This window comes from Artibeus jamaicensis, unplaced genomic scaffold (genome assembly GCF_021234435.1).
Source record: "Artibeus jamaicensis isolate MK-2021 breed Jamaican fruit bat unplaced genomic scaffold, CSHL_Jam_final scaffold_1283, whole genome shotgun sequence".
Lineage (NCBI taxonomy): Eukaryota > Metazoa > Chordata > Mammalia > Chiroptera > Phyllostomidae > Artibeus > Artibeus jamaicensis.
The window spans coordinates 16436459-16460035 of NW_026522028.1; the positions used below are offsets into that span (position 1 = coordinate 16436459).

General features: G+C 36.6%; 1 protein-coding gene across 2 annotated transcripts in view; it reads left to right on the forward strand.

The window, feature by feature from the left end:
- Positions 1-23577, forward strand: part of SCML2 (Scm polycomb group protein like 2) — a 73835-nt gene that overhangs the window by 19209 nt on the left and 31049 nt on the right. For both annotated transcript variants that reach the window (XM_037157581.2, XM_053655755.1), the window contains 4 exons: positions 837-907; positions 1734-1968; positions 4001-4089; positions 14260-14503. In XM_037157581.2, the coding sequence (XP_037013476.2) occupies positions 837-907; positions 1734-1968; positions 4001-4089; positions 14260-14503 (639 nt within the window). The remainder of the gene's footprint in view (positions 1-836; positions 908-1733; positions 1969-4000; positions 4090-14259; positions 14504-23577) is intronic.

Sequence of the window (23577 nt, forward strand, 5' to 3'; positions counted from 1 at the left end):
AAGTGTTCAAGCCAGGTGGAATACTGCTTTGTGATCTATTTCTCTAGCATTGTAATATATCATGAAGACTAGCAAGATGAAGGACACAAGTGTGTAGAAAATTAGATTGTTAAAATAATTCATATCAGTGACTGTACCAGTGACTGGTTTACTGTTTTTTTCTACCATCATATTCTAACACCTGAATGGAGATCAACTACTCAACTAAGAAAAAACCCTGGGTCTCAGATTTTTTTCTTTCCATAAAATTCTGTTAGACCACATACCAAAACACCTTCAGCCCCCCATGAAAAACAAATACCATCACATTAATGAGTTGAAATGGTAAAAAACATGTCTTGAGTAAATTTATATTAGAGACAGATAGGTAGAATTTGCTGTTGGTCTATAAAAAGTCCTTTAGTTGTTTCTAGAGTCCACATTTTTAGAATCACTGTGCTGTAGTCCTCCTTACATTGAGAAGATACAGCTTGTAATTTATTTATTTTTTTATAATTAATTTTATTTAGTTATTTTTCAAGTACAGTTTTTTGTCTATTTTTCCCATCCCCACCTCCCCCGCCCCTTGCTCCCCACCTCCCTCCCATTTCCACCCCCCTTAGTTCTCGTCCCTGTGTCCTTCCTATTTGTTCCTCCAAACAGCTTGTAATTTATATCAGCTGTTATTATCAGGAAATTGTCTTATTTTTATTTCTATGCTAGTAATCAAATATAAATCAGGGAGTTTGAATCTGCTCTTAGGAACTATTTTTAAGAGATATGGAACTAAAACCCATTTTATTTCTGAAAGTTAGTATAGCTATTATATATATATAACTTTATATATTTATTTCCAGATGATTTCCATTGGGATAGCTACCTGAAAGACACTGGATCTGTAAGTGCTCCTGCAGAGTATTTCAGACAGGTATGCCGAAATCTGTAGTTGTTGAATATATTAATATAAAATATTAACTTGTTGAAAGGTATCTGTGTGATTGTTAGATTCAGGTGGTATGAGGAGATGGTGGGATTGTGATAGTGACATTTAAGAGCCAGATGGTCTCTTTGCATTCATTCATTAAGAATTTACTTAATGTCAGGTATACTAAGCCTTTATGACTGAGTGCCCATCTGGAGGGAAAGACAGACATGTAAATAATTAATTATGAGAAGTATATTGGGAGGGCTCACAGAAGAGGTGCTATCTGAGATGGTTGGAATGAGGGGAAGAATGTCCCAGGTAGAGAGAACATCCAAAAAAAGGCACTTGGATGTAAAAGAACCTAATGTGATGGATGGCATGGGGTGGCTGGAACACAAAGTGGGTAACAGGTAATAGTATAGGAATGAGGGGTTAAAGGTTTGGGGGGCTTTGAAACTGTACTGAGCATTTGGATTTTTATCTTAAATTGTGGTGAGCTGCCAGTTGGTTTATTTCAAGGGGAGTGGCCTAATTGGATTTTTATTTTAGAAAGCCACTTGGGGTACATTTTAGAGGCTGTATCTGGGCTGCCTGGAAGTGGGCAAATGAGTGAGACCAGCAGTTGGCAGTGTTTTTATACTGTATGTCAAGCCAAGGGTAGGGTTTGGAGATCTTTTCCTTGACCTTTAATAGTTCTTAACTTTGCTCACCATCTATTGTAATTGCTACTTAAAATGCTCCTTAAGTATTCTGGTAATATAATCATTTCTTTTTTCATAGTTGATGTATTTTAACAAATTATATTTGTGTATGTACATTATATATGTAGTCCAAGATTCCACCAACTAATAACTTCGAAATTGGTATGAAATTGGAAGCCCGTGATCCTCGCAATGTAACTTCAACTTGTATTGCCACGATCATTGGAGTTAATGGTGCTAGACTGTGTTTACGCCTTGATGGTAGTGATGACAAAAATGATTTTTGGAGACTCGTTGATTCTTCAGACATACAGCCCGTTGGGACATGTGAGAAACAAGGGGATTTACTTCAGCCTCCACTGGGTGAGGATAAACAGTTTTTAAAAGAACATATTCTTGCTAATGTAATATTCAGTAGAAAGAATTTTAATGGCCTTTTAAAAATCTGTTCTCCTAGGCATTCTTGCAAATAGATGGTCAGGTGGTTACTGTGGAGAATCTATGAGAGAGGAACTCATCAGTACCATATGTTAGAGGGTTTCACTCAGTACCCATTTGTCATATGTGTGCTAAAGGCTTCCCACTCCAGGGAAAGACTCATGTTGTCTTCAAATTTGAGATGTCAAAAGCTGCTGTAGTAGATTACACACACAAATTCAGAAATCCTTCTGGGGAAATAGTTTGTAGCATTTGATACAAGTCGATTCCTCTCTCAATATTGTCCACGGAGCCATTCAGCATTTTCAGCATTGGGGTAAGCATAGGGATTCACATGCAGGCTTCAGATGCAAACTTGGGAATTCCATTTCATCTATAGTGGGAGGAAGCCATGGTGTGACGGGTAGGAGTCAGTACCTTTAGGTTTTTGAAAAGCAAGAGATGGATGGAACTTACCAGCAAAGGTTTTTAATTACAGGACTATCTATTTTGACCAAGTTTTAAAAAGGTAAACAGTATATGACTCTAATTTTGGGCAAACTTTTTCTTCTACTACTTAGGTGTACCAGTGTACCATGATATTTTATAGACAATAAGTGATTTCATTTATTTTATCGCTTCTACATTCTGAGTGAGTGATGGGTTCTGGTTTCATTTGTTTCTTCTTTACAGTGCTGAAAATGAAAATTCCCTATTATAAAGCATAATGGGAAAATGGATTTTTTAATTTCCTACTAGTGAAAAATTCCTGATTAGATTCCACTTATAAGTGAGATCATATGGTATTTGTCTTTTACCACTTGGCTTATTTCACTTAGCATAATGCTGTCCAGTTCCATCCACTTATTGTGAAGGGTAGGAGCTCCTTCTCTTTCTCCTGCATAGTATTTCATTGTGTAATTTTACCATAATTTTTTGATCCACTCATTTATTGGTGGGCAGCTATGTTGCTTCCAGCACTTGGCTATTGCAAATTGTGCTGCTGTGAACATTGTGGTACATAGATTCTTTTGAATTGGTGTTTCCAGATTCTTAGGGTATAATCCCAGCAGTGGTATTGCTGGGTCGAACCAAATCAACAAAACAAGCAAGCAAAATATAACCAGAGACACTGAAGTAAAGAACCTGTTGAGTCTATTTTTATAGCATCTGATACAAATTCTAAGAGAAGATAATGTTTAAGATGTGTAAAGATTGCTAAAGTGAGACCTGTATTTTCCTCCAACATGTATTGTATGAAAAATTTCAAACATATAAGGTGAAAGAATTTTACAATGAACACCCACATACCCACTACCTAGGTTCTACCATTTTCATTTTATTATACTTGCTATATCACTTATCTATTTGCCCTTCTATCAATTTTTCAATCCATCTTATTTTTAAATGCATTTCAGAGTAAATTACATCAGTATATTTCCTCTGAATACTGTAGCATGCATATCATTTAGGGTTCCATGTTTATTTGCAGTTTTTTAGGTGAAATTTGCATACAGTGAAGTACACCATCATTAGTGTACATCTGCTAAGTTTGACAGAAAACTGTCTTTTTCTGAAAGGAAATAAGGAAGGGGAAAAAGAGGGGCTAGAAGTCTTTTGCAGCCTTTGCCCTGCTCGTATGGCTGTTGGTGGGAAATGGAAGCTCTCTTGGGTTCTTGCTTGGGTCACCTGAGTGTTATGGCCCATTTCTAACACACATGTGTATGTTGGTAAAATTTAACTAGTGGCTTCTCTAAAATGGGAGTTTCTACCTTTACTGTAGCATTGTTGCCGAACAGTACAGTGGGTACAGTAGCACTGACTGGAGAGTGCAGCTCTTCCTCTTGCCCATTTCCTGAGTTCCTCAATAAGAAAGTCATTCTCTGGAGAACAGTAAATGAAAGCTATTTTTAATACCAACTTGCTTTACTATCATAGGGAGACTTTTTCATGATATCTGATTTAATTTTTTAAATAGGATACCAGATGAATACATTATCTTGGCCAATGTTCCTCTTGCGAACACTGGATGGAGCTGAAATGGCACCTGCAAGATTCTTCAAGGAGGTAAGAAAGGATTTTTAAAGATATTCCATCAGTTGGGCTATGGTTTTATTGTTTTAGTGGGACCATATAAATACTGTGTCTTCTCTGACATGAGAAAGCAAAAATGTTTTTTTAATTACTGGGTTGGAAAGTGTATTAATCTGCTAGGCTGACATAACAAAATACCACAGACTGGGTGGCTTAAGCAAAGAAATTTATTTTTTCACAGTTCTGGAGGCCAGAAGCGCAACATTAAAGTGCCATCAGGGTTGCTTTGTAGCGAGGACTTTCTCCCCTGCTTGTAGATGGCTGCCTTTTTTCTATGTTTTCACATGGCCTCACAGAGGGAGAGGAATCTCTGGTTTCTCTTCTTTTTCTTGTAAGAACAACAGTCCTGTTGGATTATGGCCCTAACCTTATGACCTCACTTAAACTTTTATCACCTTCTTAAAAGCTCTATCCCTAAATAAGTCACATTGGGGGTTAAGACTTCAATTGGTGAATTTTGGGAGGACATACTAAGTCCATAACATTAGCTTAAACAACAGAAATTTATTTTTCTCAAAGCTCTGGAGGCTAAAAGTTTGAGATCAAGGTGTCATCAGGATTGATTCCTTTGAGGCCTCTCTCCTTGGCTTGTAGGTGGTGGGAGCACACAATTCAGCCCATAAGAGCAACTCATAAAGAAAGCTCAATTATTATCATCCACTAGTCAAAATGAATTAGTACCCTCTTTCCCTCCCTCCCTTTTCTTTCTTGTCTTTTTCCATTACAGTTTATCCCCCTGGCAGTCATGACTCTGTTGTCCATGTCCATGAGTCCTTTTTTCCTTTTGGTGTAATCCCTTCACCTCCTATTCGCCCCCCCCAGTAGCTGTCATTCTACTTCCTATCTATGAGTCTGTCTCTATTTCTCCTGTTAGTTCAATTTGTTCATTAGATTCTACATATGAGTGAAATCATATGGTATTTGTCTTTCTCTGACCTGCATATTTTACTTAGCATAATGTTCTCTAGGTCCATATATGCTGTCAACAAAGGGTAAAAGTTTCCTTTTTTACAGCCAAGTAGTATTCCATTCTGTAAATGTCTCATACTTGTTTTATCCATTCATCTACCGATGGACACTTGGGTTACTTCTAAATCTTGGTGACTGTAAATAACCTGCAGTGAACATAGGGGTGCTTCTGTTTTTTTCAGATTAGCGTTTTGGGATTGCTAGGTCAAAGGGCAGATCCATTTTTAATTTTTGAGGTATCTCCACTCTGCTTTCCACAGTGGTTGCACCAGCCTTCATTTCCACCAACAGTGCAAAGTACCCTCTTTCTTCCACACCCAAACTGGGGATTGTGTGTGCCCAGACCAGGATTGAACCCACAACCCAGGCATGCACCCTGACCAGGATTCAGACCCTCAACCTTTTGGTTACCAGATGACACTTCAACCAACTGAACCACACTGGCCAGGGTTCAGTCACTTAAATTTTATTACAACTACTTATATTAGGAATGATACACATATATTGTAGTTCTCAAAGACTTTTGAAGAACATTAAGGACATAAGGATGTGGTAGACACATTAATTAATGTGACTTTCTGCATTGCAAAAAAAATATATTTCAGTGCACTTTTGAGCAGCATGAATGCTAAAAGTAAGCTGCTCTACCAGCAAGGAATAGGCAAATGCAAGCCCTTTGGATAATGTGTAAAGCATATGTGAAAATAGCTAATAATAGGAAATGTTTAGCAATAGTTTTTATTAAACACCTATTAGCTTGGGCTATGGCTTTAGAAAAGCCATTGAATTTATTTTACTTATCATTTTATCATCTAGTCACAAGCCAAATGTCATACACATTATCAAACTATATACTTAGCCAGAATGATGAATGAGTATCCTTTTATCTTGTCTATTCCTCTATTCTACTGTTCTCTCCAAATTGAAGTTGTATTTGTGTTATTCCAGACCTTTTTCTGTGCATTCACAAACATAAGTGGGCTTTTATTTTTAAGCATAAATTGGAATATATTGTGTATATTCTGTGATTTAGTTTTCCTCCTAGATTATGTATGTATATTGGAAATCTTTACATTTCAATTTATTTGTATTTTAGGTTGTATTGTACTATTTTGTAGTATGCATAACCGTAATTGATTTAACTTCTGCCTAAAGATGGATGCTTAGGTTCTCTCCATATTCTTGTTTAAATCATCTACAGTGAGCATTCTTGCATAGGGCTTTTTATGTAACGTGCACAACTATGTTCTTGGAAGTAGAATTGCTGGTTCAAGGGGAATATATGTTCTAAGTATTGATACATACTGTTAAATTGCATTCCAAAAGCATATGCCAAGCTGTGCACCCCTACTAGTGTATAGGTATGTTTGTATTCCCACACATTCACTAACACTGAATGTTATCAATCTTTTAAAGTTTTGTGAATCTTTTTTTTTTTTTGGAAGGCAGGGACAGGGATGGTATCCCTTTGTCATAATTTTCATTGAACTGATTACCACTGAAATTGAGCTTTTAAAATGTGTTTAATGGCCTTTTATTCTTTTGTGAATTGCCTGATTATATTGCTTTATCCTGTTTTTTTATTGAATTTCTCCTTACTCTTAACTGATTTGTGGGTGCTTTTTTCAGCCAAGCTTGTAGGAGCTGTCCTCACTCCTTCTTGACACTGGCCTCTGGATAGCCAATATAAAGGCCCGCCCACTTAGCTTCCTAATTATTTCTTTGTTGTGCCTCTTCTTTCTAACCTTAACCACCATTGCCCCTGGTACAAGTTTTCCTTTTTGCTGGGCTGTTTAGTCATATAACTGCCTCTGATCTTCACCTTTCCATACAGCTGCTAGAAATACCTGACACAGAAGCTTTACCACATCATTCCCCTGCTTGAAACTCTTTTGAAGTTCCCAGTTGCACTCAGGATGAAGTATCTTTGTTAATATGGCCTTTGAGGTACCATATGATCTGGTTTATGGCCGCTACTTCTTGCTTTGGATTTTACATTCTAAATTGCTTGTAATAAAACTGTTGATGTCATGTTTCTTTTTAGAGCTTGTTATGTCTGATTAACTCTCATTTTTTCTTTTAAGATTCAAGTCCGGTAGTAAATCCTCCGAAATACTTTCCCTAATTCCCTCTCTTCAATCTTACTCTTTTGTAGCACTGTTTTTACATATCTCGACTTTTGTAGGTTTTGGGTTATAGTATTATTTTCACTCTCTTGCTTCCTACACTAAGTTCTTCTTGAACAGTTAAAATGTTTTTGTATTCTCGCTGCCCATCATTGGTCTTAGTACATACTTATTTTGTTAAATGAATGAAAATAGGTTAGGAAGCACAGAAAGATGAGTATACATGTAGAGGAAGAAGATGGGTTTTGTTTGGGATATGTTGGGGTGCCTCTGGGAAATTTGAGGAAGGATTACTACCACCAGACTCTTGGAAGTGAAGTGTTTAGAAATTAGAAACAAGGTTTTGTTTGAGTAGGTGCATTTGGGAGTTTTTAGTTTAAATGGTAGTCGTGGAAGCCTTGAGCATGAATGAGCTAGTTCAGAATATATAGGAGAAGAGAGGACTATCAATGTTAGAACCTTGAGAAATACCCCTCAGCTTTATAATGTATAAATACTCATAGTAGGTACTTAATAGAGTCAGTTAAGAACAAAGCTAATTCTTTGCTATTTGGTGCTTAAGAAGTTCATCAGTTACATGAGCAAGAACTAAAGACCAGCTGAACTGTGTACTCAGATATAGTTAAATTGTAATTGTGGGTCAGAACATTGATAGAGCCCATTGCTGATAGCCTCAATTTACTACTCTGTGAAACAGGAAACTGCCAAAGCTGGAGGGGAGGACTCATACATAGACTGAATGTCTACTGTGTTCTAATACTACTGAGGCAGAGAGCTTCTTCTCTGGTTGTTAAGAATGTCAGTTAAAAAAAATAAAATAATAAACATATAATGAGGATACATTATTAGTCTTAAGGTGAATGGCAGAGGTTTGGAATAGCTTCTGTATGGGATGGGAGAGGTAACAGCTTAGGGATACATGACAGTATTTTGGATGGTTCAGCTAAAAATGAAGACTAAATATATATAGCACTACATGTAATGAGTATATGGCACTTTTCTCCAGACGTGGTCAACAGCCATATATATATATATATATATATATATATATATATATATATAGTAGATTATGATATTGAACTAAGATTTGGAGATAATAGAACAAGCATAAGGGGATAAGTTGGTTTTGGGTGCTGGGAAGAAACTGGTGACATGATTCTCTTAATCTGGACTTCAGAAGGTGTGATAAAATGTTAGAATGTTTGGTCCTCTTCTTCTTTTTTAAAAAATATTTAATTTATTTTAATTGTTGTTCAAGTACAGTTTTCTGTCTTTTACTCCCATCCTAGCCCAGCCCCCCAGTGCTCCCCACCTCCTTCCCATTTCCACCCCACTTAGTTCTTGTCCATGTGTCCTTTATACTACTAGTTCCTGTAAACCCTTCCCCCTTTCCCCTCAAATTCCCTTCTCTCTCCCCTCTGGTCCCTGTCAGCCTGTTCTCTTATTTCAGTGTCTTTGGTTATATTTTGCTTGCTTGCTTGTTTTGTTGTTTAGCTTCCTGTTAAAGGTGAGATCATATGGTATTTGTCTTTCACCACCTGGTTTTTTTCACTCAGCATAACACTTTCCAGTTCCATCCATGCTGTTGCAAAGGGTAGGAGCTCCTTCTTTCTTTATGCTGCATACAATTCCATTGTGTAAATGTACCATAGTTTTTTGATCCATTCTTTTACTGATGGGCACCTAGGTTGCTTCCAGCACTTGGCTATTGTAAATTGTGTTGCTATGGACATTGGGGTGCATAGGTTCTTTTGGATTGCTGTTTCAGGGTTCTTAGGATATAATCCTAGCAGTGGAATTTCTGGGTCAAAAGGCAGATTCATTTTTAGTTTTCTGAGAAAATTCCATACTGTTTTCCATAATGATTGTACCAGTCTGCAATCCCGCCAACAGTAAAGTAGGATCCCCTTTTCTCCACAACCTCTCCAACACTTGTTGTTTGTTGCTTTGTTTATGATGGCCATTCTGACCGCTGTAAAGTGGTACCTCATTGTGGTTTTAATTTGCATCTCTCTGACAGCTAGCGATATTAATCATCTTTTCATGTGTCTCTGGATCCTCTGTATGTCCTCCTTGGAGAATTGACTGTTCAAGTTGGTTCTCTTCTTTGTATCAGTGATTCTCAACAGGGAAGGGGAGTGATTTGCCCTCAAGAGACATTTGACAATATCTGGGGATAGTTTAGGTTGTTATAACTGTATATATGGGTGGGGAGGGGTGGTATGACCTACATCCAGTGGGTAGAGACCAGGGATGCTGCCTAACATCCTACAATGCATAGAACAGCCCCGACAACAGAATATTTTGGCTCCAAATGGCCATAGTGTCAAGGCTGTGAAACTCTGATCTTAATACTAAGTTCCTGGTGATCAAATCTAATTTCTGGCTTTAAACACAGTTGATATGCAGATGATTTTCAAATTCGTGTTTCCAGTTCAGACCTTTTGCTCCCATCTCAGACTTGTATATCTAGCCTACCTACACTGCATCCCCACTTGGATGTTGACTACATTTTGAAATGTGTAGTCGACATTTCAAAATGCTCCTCTTGCAGTCTTTTCCATCTCAGGGAGTAGCAGCTATCCTTCTAGTTCCTCAGACCAGAAACCATGGTGATTATTTCTGTCACACACTATATCCAGTCCATAAGGAAATCCTGTTGGCTCTGCCTTTAAGATATATTCAAAATCCAACCACTTCTTGCCCATCTCCATTGCTATCAGATGGGTATAAGCTACCTTTACCTCTCACCTGAATTACTGCAGGAGCCTCCTCAGTGGTCTCTTTACAACCTTGCAGTCTGTGGTCAACACAGCAACCAGAGTATTTCTTTTAAAAAAAAAGGTGAGATTATATCAGTTCTTTGCTCAAAACCATCCAGGGGATCCCCATTTTACTCCATGTTAGAGCCGGAGTACTTATAGTGGCCTCCACAGATCTACATGATAGGAACCATCATTCTCTCTCTGACCTCATTTCCTACTGCTCTTATACTTGCATATTACATTTTAGCCATAGTTGCTTTCTTGTTGTTTTCAAACATTTCAGATGCATGCCTTAGGCCCTGGCTATTCTTCCTACCTGGAACTTCTCTAGGTGACTGCATGGTTAATAATCACCTCTTTCCGGTTTCTGCTCACTATCAGCTTCTGTCTGGGGGTTGTCCTGATTACCTTATTTAAAATTGCACAACCCCTCTCCTACAATGTTCTTTGGATCTCCCTTATTCTTCTCTACTCTCTTTTTTGTGTGTGTAGCATTTATTTCTAACATAGAATATATTTTACTTATTTTTATCATGTTTCTCATCTTTCTCCACTAGTGTGTGAGCACCACAAGGGTGGGTTTTTTGTCTGTTTTGCTAGTTAATATATATCAAATACCTTCAGTCATGTCTGGCATGTAGTAGTCACTCAGCAAATATTTGTAAATGAATAATGAAGGTTAAAGGACTAGAATTCTTGATGATGTCCAAGAAGTAGTTGAGTAAAAAGTAAGGAAGTAGAAGTTAGGGACAGGAGTTTGTGGTCTGATGTAGACTCTGGGAATATAGTTGTAAACAAAACAGTAAAAAACCCTCTTATGGATCTTATCTTCCAGCTGTGGAAGTGTATAATAAACCATGCTAAATAAATTATGTGTATATTATGTTTCATAGCTATATATGCTAAGGAGATGAGAGGGCCACATTTTGGATAGGTTAGTAAGGAAGGTCTTGCTGAGAAGGTGCCATTTGAGTGAAGATCTGAGGAAAGGAAGAGAAGGAACCATGAGGTTACAAGGGTAAGTATATTTCAGGCAGAGGAGTAATGCAGATAATTGGCTTCCAAGTTGGTGGGATTTGGGAAGAAATATCCTTTAAGGAGAAAGGTATTGTAGGTAAGCAAGGAGGGGACATTAAAAGAGCATTCTTTACAAGTTACCTTCTAAAACAGCATCATTTTTTTTCTCACAGTAAAAGAAAAAACAATGATCCCTTGTTTATTTTACTATTGCTTTTGCAAATTATATCTTTATGTTTAGGAAGTCACTCAAGAACTGATATTGATAAACTGTATTCCTTAAAAACTTTTAATAGTGACTAAAATTGCTTTGATATAAATGGTATATTTTTGATATATACTTTGATATAATGCTATAAATATCACTACCTTTTGTGGACAGCAAAGGGAATCACATTGCCAATTATCTAAATCTGAAGGTAGCTTATTTTGAGATAAAGCCCTTTCATATACTATGTTATACAAAAAGAGCAGTTTGTTTTTTTTAAGAAAGATTTGTTTTCTTTCAGAGTTTCTATTAAAATTTGTATAGCTATACTGATGTAAGTAAATTTGATAAATAAGTACATTTACGAAATTTAGAAGAAATAATGAACCGTATGAAAATCTTCAGAGAATCAGTAGCAGAAAAGTGTGTGTTGCCATTTAACTTGGTTTGCTTTGCTACAGAAAGTCTTGCTATTACTCTGTCGTATGACAATTTAAAGTCCTGGGATCCTTATGTGTGCCTTGAATGTTTTCTGCATTCTGTGAATCTAACACAAATTTACCAACTACCAAGATTATCCTTTTCCCCTGTGTGTGATAACAGACAATTGATCTTTAGTGTCAGTGTGCAACTCTGTTTCTTACCAGCTATTTAGTTATTAAATACTTTGATGTCTGATCAAGCTACCTTTTTCTCTTCTTACTTTCAGGGTGTTTTTAAAGAATCAAATTCAGAATATGTAATTAAAAGGACTTCGAGGGCAATAATTAAGGATAATAGTGGAAAAATAGGGGATAATGAGATATGTTTAAAGGGGGCATAAAAAAAAAGAAACCGCTATGGAAAACAGTATGGAATTTTCTCAGAAAACTAAAAATGGATTTGCCTTTTGACCCAGCAATTCCACTGCTAGGATTATATCCTAAGAACCCTGAAACAGCAATCCAAAAGAACCTATGCACCCCAATGTTCATAGCAGCACAATTTACAATAGCCAAGTGCTGGAAGCAACCTAGGTGCCCATCAGTAAATGAATGGATCAAAAAACTATGGTACATTTACACAATGGAATTCTATGTAGCATAAAGAAAGAAGGAGCTCCTACCCTTTGCAACAACATGGATGGAACTGAAAAGCATTATGCTGAGTGAAATAGGCCAGGTGGTGAAAGACAAATACCATATGATCTCACCTTTAACAGGAAGCTAAACAACAAAACAAACAAGCAAGCAAAATATAACCAAAGACACTGAAATAGAGAACAGGCTGACAGGGACCAGAGTTGGGGGGGCGGCTTTCTGGGGAAAGGGGGAAGGGTTTACAGGAACTAGTAGTATAAAGGACACATGGACAAGAACTAAGTGGGGTGGAAATGGGAAGGAGGTGGGGAGCACTGGGGGGCTGGGCTAGGATGGGAGTAAAAGACAGAAAACTGTACTTGAACAACAATTAAATAAATAAATATTTTTTAAAAAAAGAAACCAATCCACCAGATATATTTTGTAAATTATAACTTGGTGAAGGAATTAATTGAGAGTTTGCTTACTGTTCTTCAGGTGATTCCTTGGTTCATTCAGGTTGTTTTTGTTTTAAACTGATTGCTGTTGGATACTGTGCTGGAAATAACGTGAATAAGAGGTAGTACCTGCTTTTGAGAATCTGTTCATCTCATAGAGAAATTAAAACATTCCAACAGTAGTTTCACAATTGAAGGCAAGAGTGTGTCCATTTGAGGTGGGCCTAGGAGTGAGTAGGAGTTGCTTAGGGGAGCTTTAGGAGGCCAAGAGAGCTGGGATTTGGAAATGGATGAGTTGGAGTTGGCTAGCCAGATGGGGTAGGACGTTTCGTGGAGTTGGTTGCCTAGGTTTAAAAATTTAGCTCTGATGTTATGGTATATTCTTAGGCAATATTGCATAAGATTTATCATCTGTAAAATAAGGGTTATAATTTCACTGACTTCATAGGGTGATGTGAGAATTAAATTAATATATGGAAAACAGTGCTTGGCATATACTAATTGAAGATTAGCTTTTAATGTTATTGTAGACATTTAGTGGGTAGAATTGGCTGGTTGTGGTCTTTGAATGTATGTATTAAGGGAAAAAGATGTCTCTAGTGTTACCAGCCTTGGATATACATTAGAATCACCTGGGGAATTAAAGGGTGCTAATGTCCAGGCCGCACCCCAGGCCAGTTTAATACTTTCTCTGGCGGCATGGCCCTCAGGTGATTCTAATGTTCAGTTGGGCTGAGAACCACTGGTCTAGGACTATTTCCAGGCTTCTGGCTTGGGTGATTGGGTTGCTGATAGTGCCATTTACTAGGATAAAATGCAAATTGAAGGAAAAGATGTTGTTTTCAATATAGCACTTGGGCTTTCTAAGAATCCTGTTAGCATTTGCATGCTTTAACTTTTGAATCTAAGGAATACTTTTTAAAGTATTCTGTATTGGATATCATAAATGGCCTCAGACTATATGAGTATATATGACTTTTGTGTCTTGTGTCTGCATGTTATATTCTGAGTTTCTTTTTGGATATTATTTACTACTGTTCCTTCCCTTTGGACTTACTTACCACCTTTCAACATACCCTATAATTTACATATTTATTGGTTTGTTTGGCTCCCTCTTTTAAAATTTCTTGTTGAGAGCTTCTCTTGCTTTCCCCAACTCAACCCCCAACCTTATTACCACCACCAGTAGAATGTAAGCTTCACTGGAGCAGGGATCTTTGATGTTTTTGTTCACCAGTGGATCCGGAATTCTTAGTACATAGTATATTATACATATTTTTTGAATGAATGAATGAATGGATGGGTGGATGGATAGATGGATGGATTACTGTCAAGCTGGTTTTTGTTTCTGGTTCTTGGCTCTGCTCCAGAGTAAGTGAGATGTTATAGAGCAGAGTTGCAGAGAGATATGTAAGAACTATTTTCTTCTTGTATGTAATTGATATACATGAAGCTCAGTTTTTGGTTGCTAAATGCTGTAAGAGTACAATTGAAGAAATGCTTAATACATCTAAATAATAAAAACTTTAAATGTTTTGATAGGAACCACCAAAGCCACCTCTAAATAATTTTGAAGTGGGGATGAAACTGGAAGCTATAGACAAAAAGAACCCTTTTATGATATGTCCTGCAACTATTGGAGGTGTTAGCGGAGATGAAGTTTACATCACATTCGATGGCTGGAGTGGAGCTTTTGATTATTGGTGCAAATACTATTGCCGAGATATTTTCCCAGTTGGGTGGTGTCATCTGACAGGACATGTATTACAACCACCAGGAATTCATGGTAAGACAATAAATAACTACATGTTCTTTTATTGAGCTAGATCTAACTGCTATTGGCATTGAAGTTAGCCCTTCATGCCCACTGGAGCCATAGGCAAGAGCACTATCCAGGCCAGAGAACTGGAGATACAAGAAGGCTATGATTAGAAATCTTGAGGGCCGACCCAGCACCATAGTCTGAATGGACAGTCCATGCTGGAGAATATGGGCAAAGCTGGATGCTATACTTAAACTATTGAAGCCTTGGCTGCTATAAGCACTTTGGGATACTCAGCTTCCTTTATAGTTGATGTTAAACTTAAAAATGCACAATTATTCCATTGTTTATATATAGACAATAGAATTTAAAAGGTTGGACATTACAACTCTTACATACATGTTTTACATGATTTTGATCATTTGCAAATTAAATGGATATTTTGATAGTCTTAATTAAAATCTACACATCAGTGGACAATTTCAGCTCTATGGAAGCCATTGTAGATTATTACAAGGGGGGGAAACCAAAAAGAAAAATGAATTATCTTCTGGAGGGCAGGCCCCTTGTAGTACAGGTTTCCTATGCTAGGTGAGTATTTTAGGAACCCATCTGTATCAGTGTACCAGCTGGCGTTGTTGTGAGAAGCTATGTTCAGCATCAGTGAAATTTTTTTTGAAGACTCTTTCATTGCATTTGCCCATTTCATGTTGGGTGATTTACGAGCATACCTGCCCACACTACACTGAGCGTTCAGCAGTTTTTGACCAAAAATGGTTTTTGACCAAAAATGGTTTTTGACCAAAAATGGCATGACCCCCATTCCTCACCCTCTCTATTCACCCAATATCACCCCAAGCAACCTTTTTTTTTTGTTTCCTTGGATGAAAAACGTCCTCAAAGATATCCAGTCTGTTTAGGTTTGAAAGAAAGGTGGTTGGGTAAAGGAAAGCTTTACAAAAAGACACATGATGTGAGTGTTATGAGAGGAGAAGGAGTTGTCAGGAAGAATGGAAATAAAGGTGGAGTGGACATATCACAAAGGTTAAAATTACAGTTTATCCTGAAAATTGATGCATTCAGTTTGGGACAGAGTGCCTTTGGAATGTGTGGTCAAGAATGCTGTTGTTTTTCAGTATCTGGTCCCCCATTTTTTTCTTAGTAATACAATTTGGCTGCCTAACATAAAGAATAGCTAGAGAGGCTGAAAATCACTTTCAGCCTCTCTAGCAGTTATATGTGGTCATGAGACTAACTTCTGGTCAATGGAATAAAAGTATAGGTAGTATATTCTATTTCCAGGAGATGTATTACAGAGAGAAATGAATTTACCCTTCTCTTTTCCTTCCTCCTGCTTCTATCCTCCTGCTATGAATGTGGATGTTTTGGGTAGAGCTCCATCTTGGACCATGAAACAAGGACCATATTCTAAGCATAGTGGAGTAGAAAGTAGAAAGGAGCTAGAGTCTCTGAGAACTTTGTGGATATGTTACAGAAAACAACTCAGCTGCTTTTGGGTGTATGGAGTGGAACTTTATTCACGCATGCGGACGTAGAGGAGGCAGTCTCCAAAAAGTGTGGCATGCGGAAGCGATTTTACTAAGCCTGCGTGGCAGAAGCAGGTTTACAGAAGCAAGAAAGCAGGGCTGCTGAGAAAGCAGGGCTGCTGATAGGGTCATACAATGTTCTTTTGTTCTTACTTCTTAGTTACTTAGTTGCTCACCCCTCCTTATCTTAGTGGCTCAGCAAAGGGACCGTGTCCTTCTGACTTGTCTGGTCTTATCTAAGCAGGTCTCCTGCTACAGATAAATACTTTCATACTAGCCTGTTCTAGACTATTATTTGAGAGAGAGAAACTTCTGTGTACTATAAACCACTATTCTTTTAGTTTTTTCTATTATTGATAGCTAAACTTAATCCTAACTGATTCGGGATAACTTTAGGACATTCATGTGGGCATGTCCATTGGATAGCTGCACATGCAGGGATGGAGCCTAAAAGAGATAGGTCTTGGTTGACAAAGCAAGTTTGAGAATCATCATGTTCACTCAAGTATTCTTTGTGTCAGATGGGATTATAGGTGCTGGTGGGGGGTGGGAGGAGTGGGCAGCTTATACATCCTATTGAGAGCAGTAAGTAGTGGAAGTTGTAGGTGTTGTTTTAATTATGCATGTGTAACAGGTGGAGATGGAAGAGGACCAACTACTGGACTTCATGGGTTAATATTTAAAACAATAATTCTTACACTTGAATTACCTGGGAGAGCTTGTTACAAGGCAGATGCCCTGAAACTCACATCCATGGGTTCTGATTCAGTAGGTATGGAGTGGAGTGCATATGTTTTCATTGCACATGGTTTGAGGCCTAGTCTTTGAGAAACACAAAAATGATGGATGCGTAGAAGGTAGAAGTCAATGTAAGACACTGAGAAAAAGTATCAAAAAAAAATCAACCCTTTGTCATAAAAGTAAAAAAACCTTTTCTCTGTCAATCGCTTTTTAATGTTATATATAGTGTTTCAAAAAGTACAGAAATATTGAATTTATTGACTTGAATATTAAATAATGTAAGAAACTTACAGAGTTAGTTGATTTTAAAAGGTATAAAAAATTAATTGAATTTCAAAAAATTTTTAAATCTATTACTTTTGTTAATTTTGAATATTTCTTTTTTAAAAAAGATTTTATTTATTTTTAGAGAGAGGGACGGGAAGGTGAAAGAGAGGGAGAGAAACATCAATGTGTGGTTGCTTCTCATGCACCCCACACTGGGGACCTGGCCCACAATCCAGGCATGTGCCCTGGCTGGGGATGGAATCCGTGACTCTTTGGTTTGTGGGCCCACACTCAATCCACTGAGCTACACCAGCCAGGGCTAATTTTGAGTATTTCTTAAACACACTGGAAGTATTTGTTTTTCAACATTAGTTTTAGGATATCTCACTTAAAACTTTTTCAAATAACTAATGACTAAAGGCAATTAATTCACTTACATAGTTTCTTAAAGAAATGTAGTGAGGCATTCAGGAATGCTACTTGATTTGACTTTACATTAAAAAAGCACTTATTTAAGTTTAATGTTTTTCTGTTTAGTAATACAGTCTAATTTAGTTTAAAACTGTTTTGAAATGAAATTTTTCTCCCTGGGTTAACACTTCCATAATCAGAAATAGCCAAGTTCTTATCATTGATAGAAAAATCCACTGAGAAACATGTTTTAGATAGAATATTCAGCAAGCTGTATGTTGCCCCTGCCCCATTTATTTAGGTTCTCATTCCTTGGTTCTTGGTACAACCCTGCAATGTTTCAAAGCCCTTTGCTTCTGGTTGGTGCTGTCACAGCTCATCAGATTTGTTCTGGAGACCTGTACAGGGTGTCTGGTAAGAAAGAGGAAGGAAGTATGTGTGCTGCTGTATCCCTGGTAGTTTAAAGAAGCCTAGATCAAGCAAACTACAGCAAGGCCATTGTAGATTTTCTTTGTGAAGAATTTATTTGATTTTGCTGTTTTCTGTTTCAACTTGTCCCCCTGCTTTGTATCTTATATCTTAGTTCTTTCTAAAAAAAATGATATTTAGGAATGTTCTGTAAGCTGTTGGTTTCTTCTTGTTATTGCCCTTTCTTTTTGTCTCTAGCATATACAGTTATAGGAATTTACAGCCAGTCATCTCATTAATGTACAAATATTACTACATTAAAGTGTAAAGATTTAATACATGAAGGAGCAAGACTTAGAATCAGCAACTTCAAATCAGAACTGGGACTATCATTATTTTAAAGGCTCTGTGTGATTTTTTAAAAATCTTTTTTTCTGTCTTTATTGGGAAAGTTTATAAAACAAATAGGTTACTGTATTGTTTCTATAATTGTACTTCTTTTTTTAATTTTAAAAGTTTTCTTTCTATAATTTTATTTTTGAACACAATAAATGTAGGTTTTTCATCTTTTAAGAAATTGGAGAAATTCAGAAGCAGAGGATTATTTTTTTAATTTGGCTTTTTTTTCAAGTTTTCTTTTTAAAAATTTGTTCCTGTATTAATTTTCTAATATTGTGGGATATTAAAATAAAATAATAAACTGCTACATTTTAAACCATTCTGCTTGGCTTTAAAGGTACTTAAATACTTTTAAAGTTAAGTATATAAATTAAACTGTAAATTTATTGGTTTCATTTAACTCAGCTTCAGATTTATGCATCATTGTTTGTAAATTAATGACCCACACAGGTGTGAAGTGTCTGTCATCTGGTGGCTTAATTCTTTAAACAGTTTTGACCATATAGACCAAGAAGGGGGACAACAAACTTCCAGATGCTTTGAGTATAAAGTTGCAGAATCCCAATGGTATAGAGGAATTCTTCTGGTCCAAAGGGAAATGTGGAGGAGGGGAAAACTTAAATCAGTGTAGCCAAGCATCCCTGCTTTGTGGCACCGTAGGTCATCAGTGACCATCTTAACTCCTTTCTTGATTAAATTATTCATTTTATTGAGTCCCTCACCACCCCCCTACTTTTTGCAGAAACAGCCTTAATTTACAAGTGGAACTCAGTGCAAATATGGTGTTTCCTTCACAACTTTGTAAAATATTTCTGATAATACATATTTGGTAGAACTACCATATTAGATTCATTTTGTTGGTAATTCAGACATAAATTATATGAATAGTGACTTCTTTTGAGGGTTAAATAGTAGAAAAGTTAAGTAGATTTTTGAAAAAATTTGTTACACATTATTTTTTTAATTGTACTTTTCACTACCATTTATTCCCCCTATACCTGCTTCCACACCCCCTCCACAACAGTCCCCCCCACAGACACTGTTGTTCGTGTCCATGAGTTCTTTCTTTTTTTATTTTTTTGCTCCATCCCTCCAAGCTGTCAGCCTGCTCTTTATGAGTCTGTCTCAATTTTGCTTGTCAGGTTAATTTGTTCATTAGATTCCACATATGAGAGAAATCATAGATTTTAAATGTAAGTTATCTTGGGCACTGTTAGGTTCTTTGAATGCTGGTTTCTTTTATGTTATATGTGCATGCATGTGTGTATGTGTATGGTTAATTTTTTTAATTAAAATTTTAATGGAGTGGGTTTTAAAATCTAAACTTTTGATCTTTAAAAAAGTTAACTAGTCAGTTTATATAATAGCCTTATTTTGTAAAGCTCTTTCTATGTAATATTTTTTAACTGTTTCAAAGTTAGTCTTTGAGAAATATTTCAAAGCTTCCATTGAGCAAACAAGTTGTTCTAATCCCTGCCCCCACTTTATTCTCATTTAAAATAAAACCAAATGAGAAGTTATGACTGCTTTTGCTCTTTGTTCAGATGTGTGCAGAGGAGTATGTAGTTTTTGCAACTTGTACTTCATCTCTCTCTGAATTTTAAAATTATGATTTTACAGTTTTTAAGACATTTCTTTACTAACTTTTCCTCTTTTAAAATATGATTGTATGTTCAGTTAAAAACAAAGCAGCACCTTTCCATTCTCTGTTATAGTGGGATAAAAGTAACAAGTACTTATTAGTAAGGCTGTAAAAAGTTGAAGGTGTGTCAGTCCCACCTGAAAGCTTCAGAATAAACACTCAAGTATTTGTTTAGATTTTTGCTCTTAATGTAGCTTATAATAAAATATGGACTACTATGCTTAGCATATTTAGTATTCTTCTTGCTTGGTATAAGTTAAGAAGAAATGCTATCAACCAAAATTATTCACTCTAGAGCCATGAAATTTAAACAGCTGATACTTTCTTTTTCATACAGACAGCTTGGAACAAATGTTTTGTTTGTGCAAATGAGACAGCTATTATGATGGAAAGAAGTATCTTAAAAACAAACCAAAACAAATGCCTTTTCTCTGTTTTAAGTGTTTCAGCTAAATACTGCAATAATTGCGAGAAGAACCTGCAGCTTCTTTCTTTTTTCTGTTCTATGATGTATTTTAACAAGGTCTCTTGAGACTATTAAAATGTCTTGGTTTTTAGGACACGTGGTCCAGTGGAGTTAACTTTGTCTATGCACTCAATGGGTTGGCAGTTAGATTTTGCATGTCTTCTCATTTCTTTCCAGATTCTCTGACCCAGGGTAACCTTTGGTTCTTCTTTGAAGGCAGGAGTGAAGGAAGTTTGAACAGGTGACTGATGATCACTGCTATAGAGCCCACAGACAATATTCGAATTACTTTAGCAGTCCTCTTAGTCCCCTCCTCCCACCCCACCCCCTTAAACCAACAAATGCAAATAGCTTCATCCCCATTTGCTTGAAATTCAGGCTTGCTCGGTCAACATGGGCTTTGTTGTTGACGTGCTTTCTTCAGAAAGGCAGTTTTATTCCTAGTAAAGGAGAAGGCTGTCGGGTGGAACCTAAATCACTGACAGTTTGTTTCTCTGGAATATTTCCAAAGGTAGGAGTAACCCCCAAAGTTTCTTTCTTTATATTGTAGCTGAAGTGTGTTAAAGAAATTCATTGTCTGCCTTGTTAGCTTTTGTATACTAAACATCCAGTCTTGCTGTTATCTCAAAAAATCCTGTTTTATTCTAAATATTACTTACTGAAATTGTTGTAGCTATTATTTGATAAGTCACTTGTCAAAATTGTTTTATGATACAAGGAAAAGTCAGTCTTTGGTTATTTGTACTGTAAAAATTTTTTAAAACAAAAAAGGAACAGCCCTATCTTAAGTTAGACTCGATCATTTAAATCTACAGTTTGTAATGAAAAGTGTTGCCGTTTTTTTTTCTGTAGTTTGAGAAATATAATTTTCACTGGTATTACATGAAACTTATTGAAATTATTTTTATGATGTAGAAATATGGATAACATTTTCCTAATTAAATATTATGTCACTATATTTAATGAGTTTTGTGGAAGTTATAGCAGTGACTGCTATACATTTTTTTACAGCATAATGGAGGTCACTCTATAGAAGTTATTCAGTAAGAAAAAATACTATGGTTTAAAAATGGAATGGCTTTTTAAAAGATTTTTAAACTTATTTTCAGAGAAAAGGGAAGGGAGGGAGAAAGAGAAGGAAACATCACTGTGAGAGGGACACATCAGTTGGTTGTTTATCGCAAGCCCCCAACCAGGGACCTGGCCCACAACCCAGACATGTGCCCTGACTGGGAATTGAACCAGTTACCTTTCGGTTCACAGGCCAGGGCTCAGTCCATAGAACCACACCAACCAGGGCAAAAAATGGAGTGGCTCTTAAAGGCTCAGTATTGTTAGATGATATAAACTGACTTCAAACAACTGAAGTTGCTCCTTTTCATATGAACTTTTTAATGAAAATATTAAAGGTTTTGAAAATGGCTGTGTTCTTTAGTAATATTGTGGCAACCAAAATCTTGGTTCTTTTGAAGTGAACAGCTATGAGTAGGAATTGTAAGAGAAAAGAAAAGGTCTTCATGGGAAACAAGCACCCCTGTAAAGCTGAAGGAAGTAGTGTACAAAGCATCTATGATTGGCGAGTAGAAAACGTATATTTTAAAAACACTTAAATTAAAGCCCTCCTAAATTCTAACTGTGATTTCTAACTAGTTTTTGCATTTTTATGATTTCATTTATAGTCTGAATACTTATGAAACATAATTATATAACAGGGTAGGGAAACCATGGAACTTGTACTAAATTCAATTTTCTTACTTTAATTTAGCATGTGTGCCAAGAAAAGAGACACTGTCATTTAGGTATGGAGATAAACAACTTAACCAGACTTTTGTCATTTGAGTTAGAGAGCTCTCCTTTAACCTTCTAGTTGTGTTTTGGGATTTTTTTCCAGTAACATTTTTACAACTTTTGAATAACCTTAAGATAGAATATACTCTGCATATTGCTGTATGTATAAGGCATATGAAGAGTTTTTCCCTCTCTTCTTTAGTCTGTTTACTTTAGCTCTCTAAGCCCTGTTTTGAAATGGGGGAGAAGGGAGTGAATCAAAGCTTCAGATCATTTCAGAATATTTGGTTTTGGTGTAGTTGTCCAGACATCATTTTTTAAAGCCGCTGGAAAAGATACAGCACCACTTCCCAAACTGGGATGTTCTGTCAGGCTCCAAAAGCAGGTCTTTACTTTTCCAAGTAAATGATTTCTTTCTTTCTTTGTGGGAGTTCCCTCTTATTATATGTTTAGGGTATTGTTAATGCTGTAAAACTGTGGTTCTTGATACTAAGAGGGAAACCTACATGGGTTATCAAGAAGACTCAGGAGGGACAATGGAGGAGCTCAGGCAACAGGACTGGCTATGTTCATTCTGTTGAACTCTTACCATGCCAACCAAACCATCTCTGCTTGGTAAATGAACAGGGAACTGGGCTGGTTAGAATAGTTAACTTGGTGCAAGGTCCCAAAGCATTAAAAGAAAAGACAGGTCTTATTTCCATAAAAACTGGAACAGTTGCTACTAAAAATTAGAGACCCTGTTTTACTTTATAACTTCCCTAATGTTTGTCATCTTTTTTTTGTAGTGATTAGTTGTAAAACAAAATGAACCTCTTTAAATGAAGGGGGGTCTTAAAAAGGACTTTCATGCTTGTTTTGAGCACAGTAGGAAAATGAGAAGGTGAAAAAGCAGTATCTTAGAGAAGCCTTTAAGTGATGGTAAAAGGAAGAGTAACAGGCAGAGACCTGTACAAAACAGGACTGAGGTGTAGGCAGTGTGTGTGACTAGGACAGAGAGTGCCCCTGCTACTAGAGAGGGAAGTAAATACCATGTGTCTCTGATGATCAACTGCTTGGGCAATAGAAATGCTTTTATGATTATATTCTGCTGAGTCAGCTTGGAACAGAATTGTGAGAATTAATAGATTGTCAAAAGAATGAGGATTTGTGTGAATTTATTAACTAGGAAGGGGTCATTAGTGATCTTGGAAAGAATTTCTTTTAAAGTATATTTGGGAGAAGAAACAGTTGTTGGAGGGGGCTAAAGAAACAAAATAATAAGGAAATTGAAGTATCAACTATAGGTGATCTTGGTGTTTTGGTAGTAAATAGAAGGAGGGTTCATGCAAGTGCTTAAAAGTATACCAGCAACTAGAGGAGGTAACTTCAAAATAAGGGATGTGTGAGTGTTATAAGAGAGCAAGGAGTTGGCGCTCAAGTGATTAAA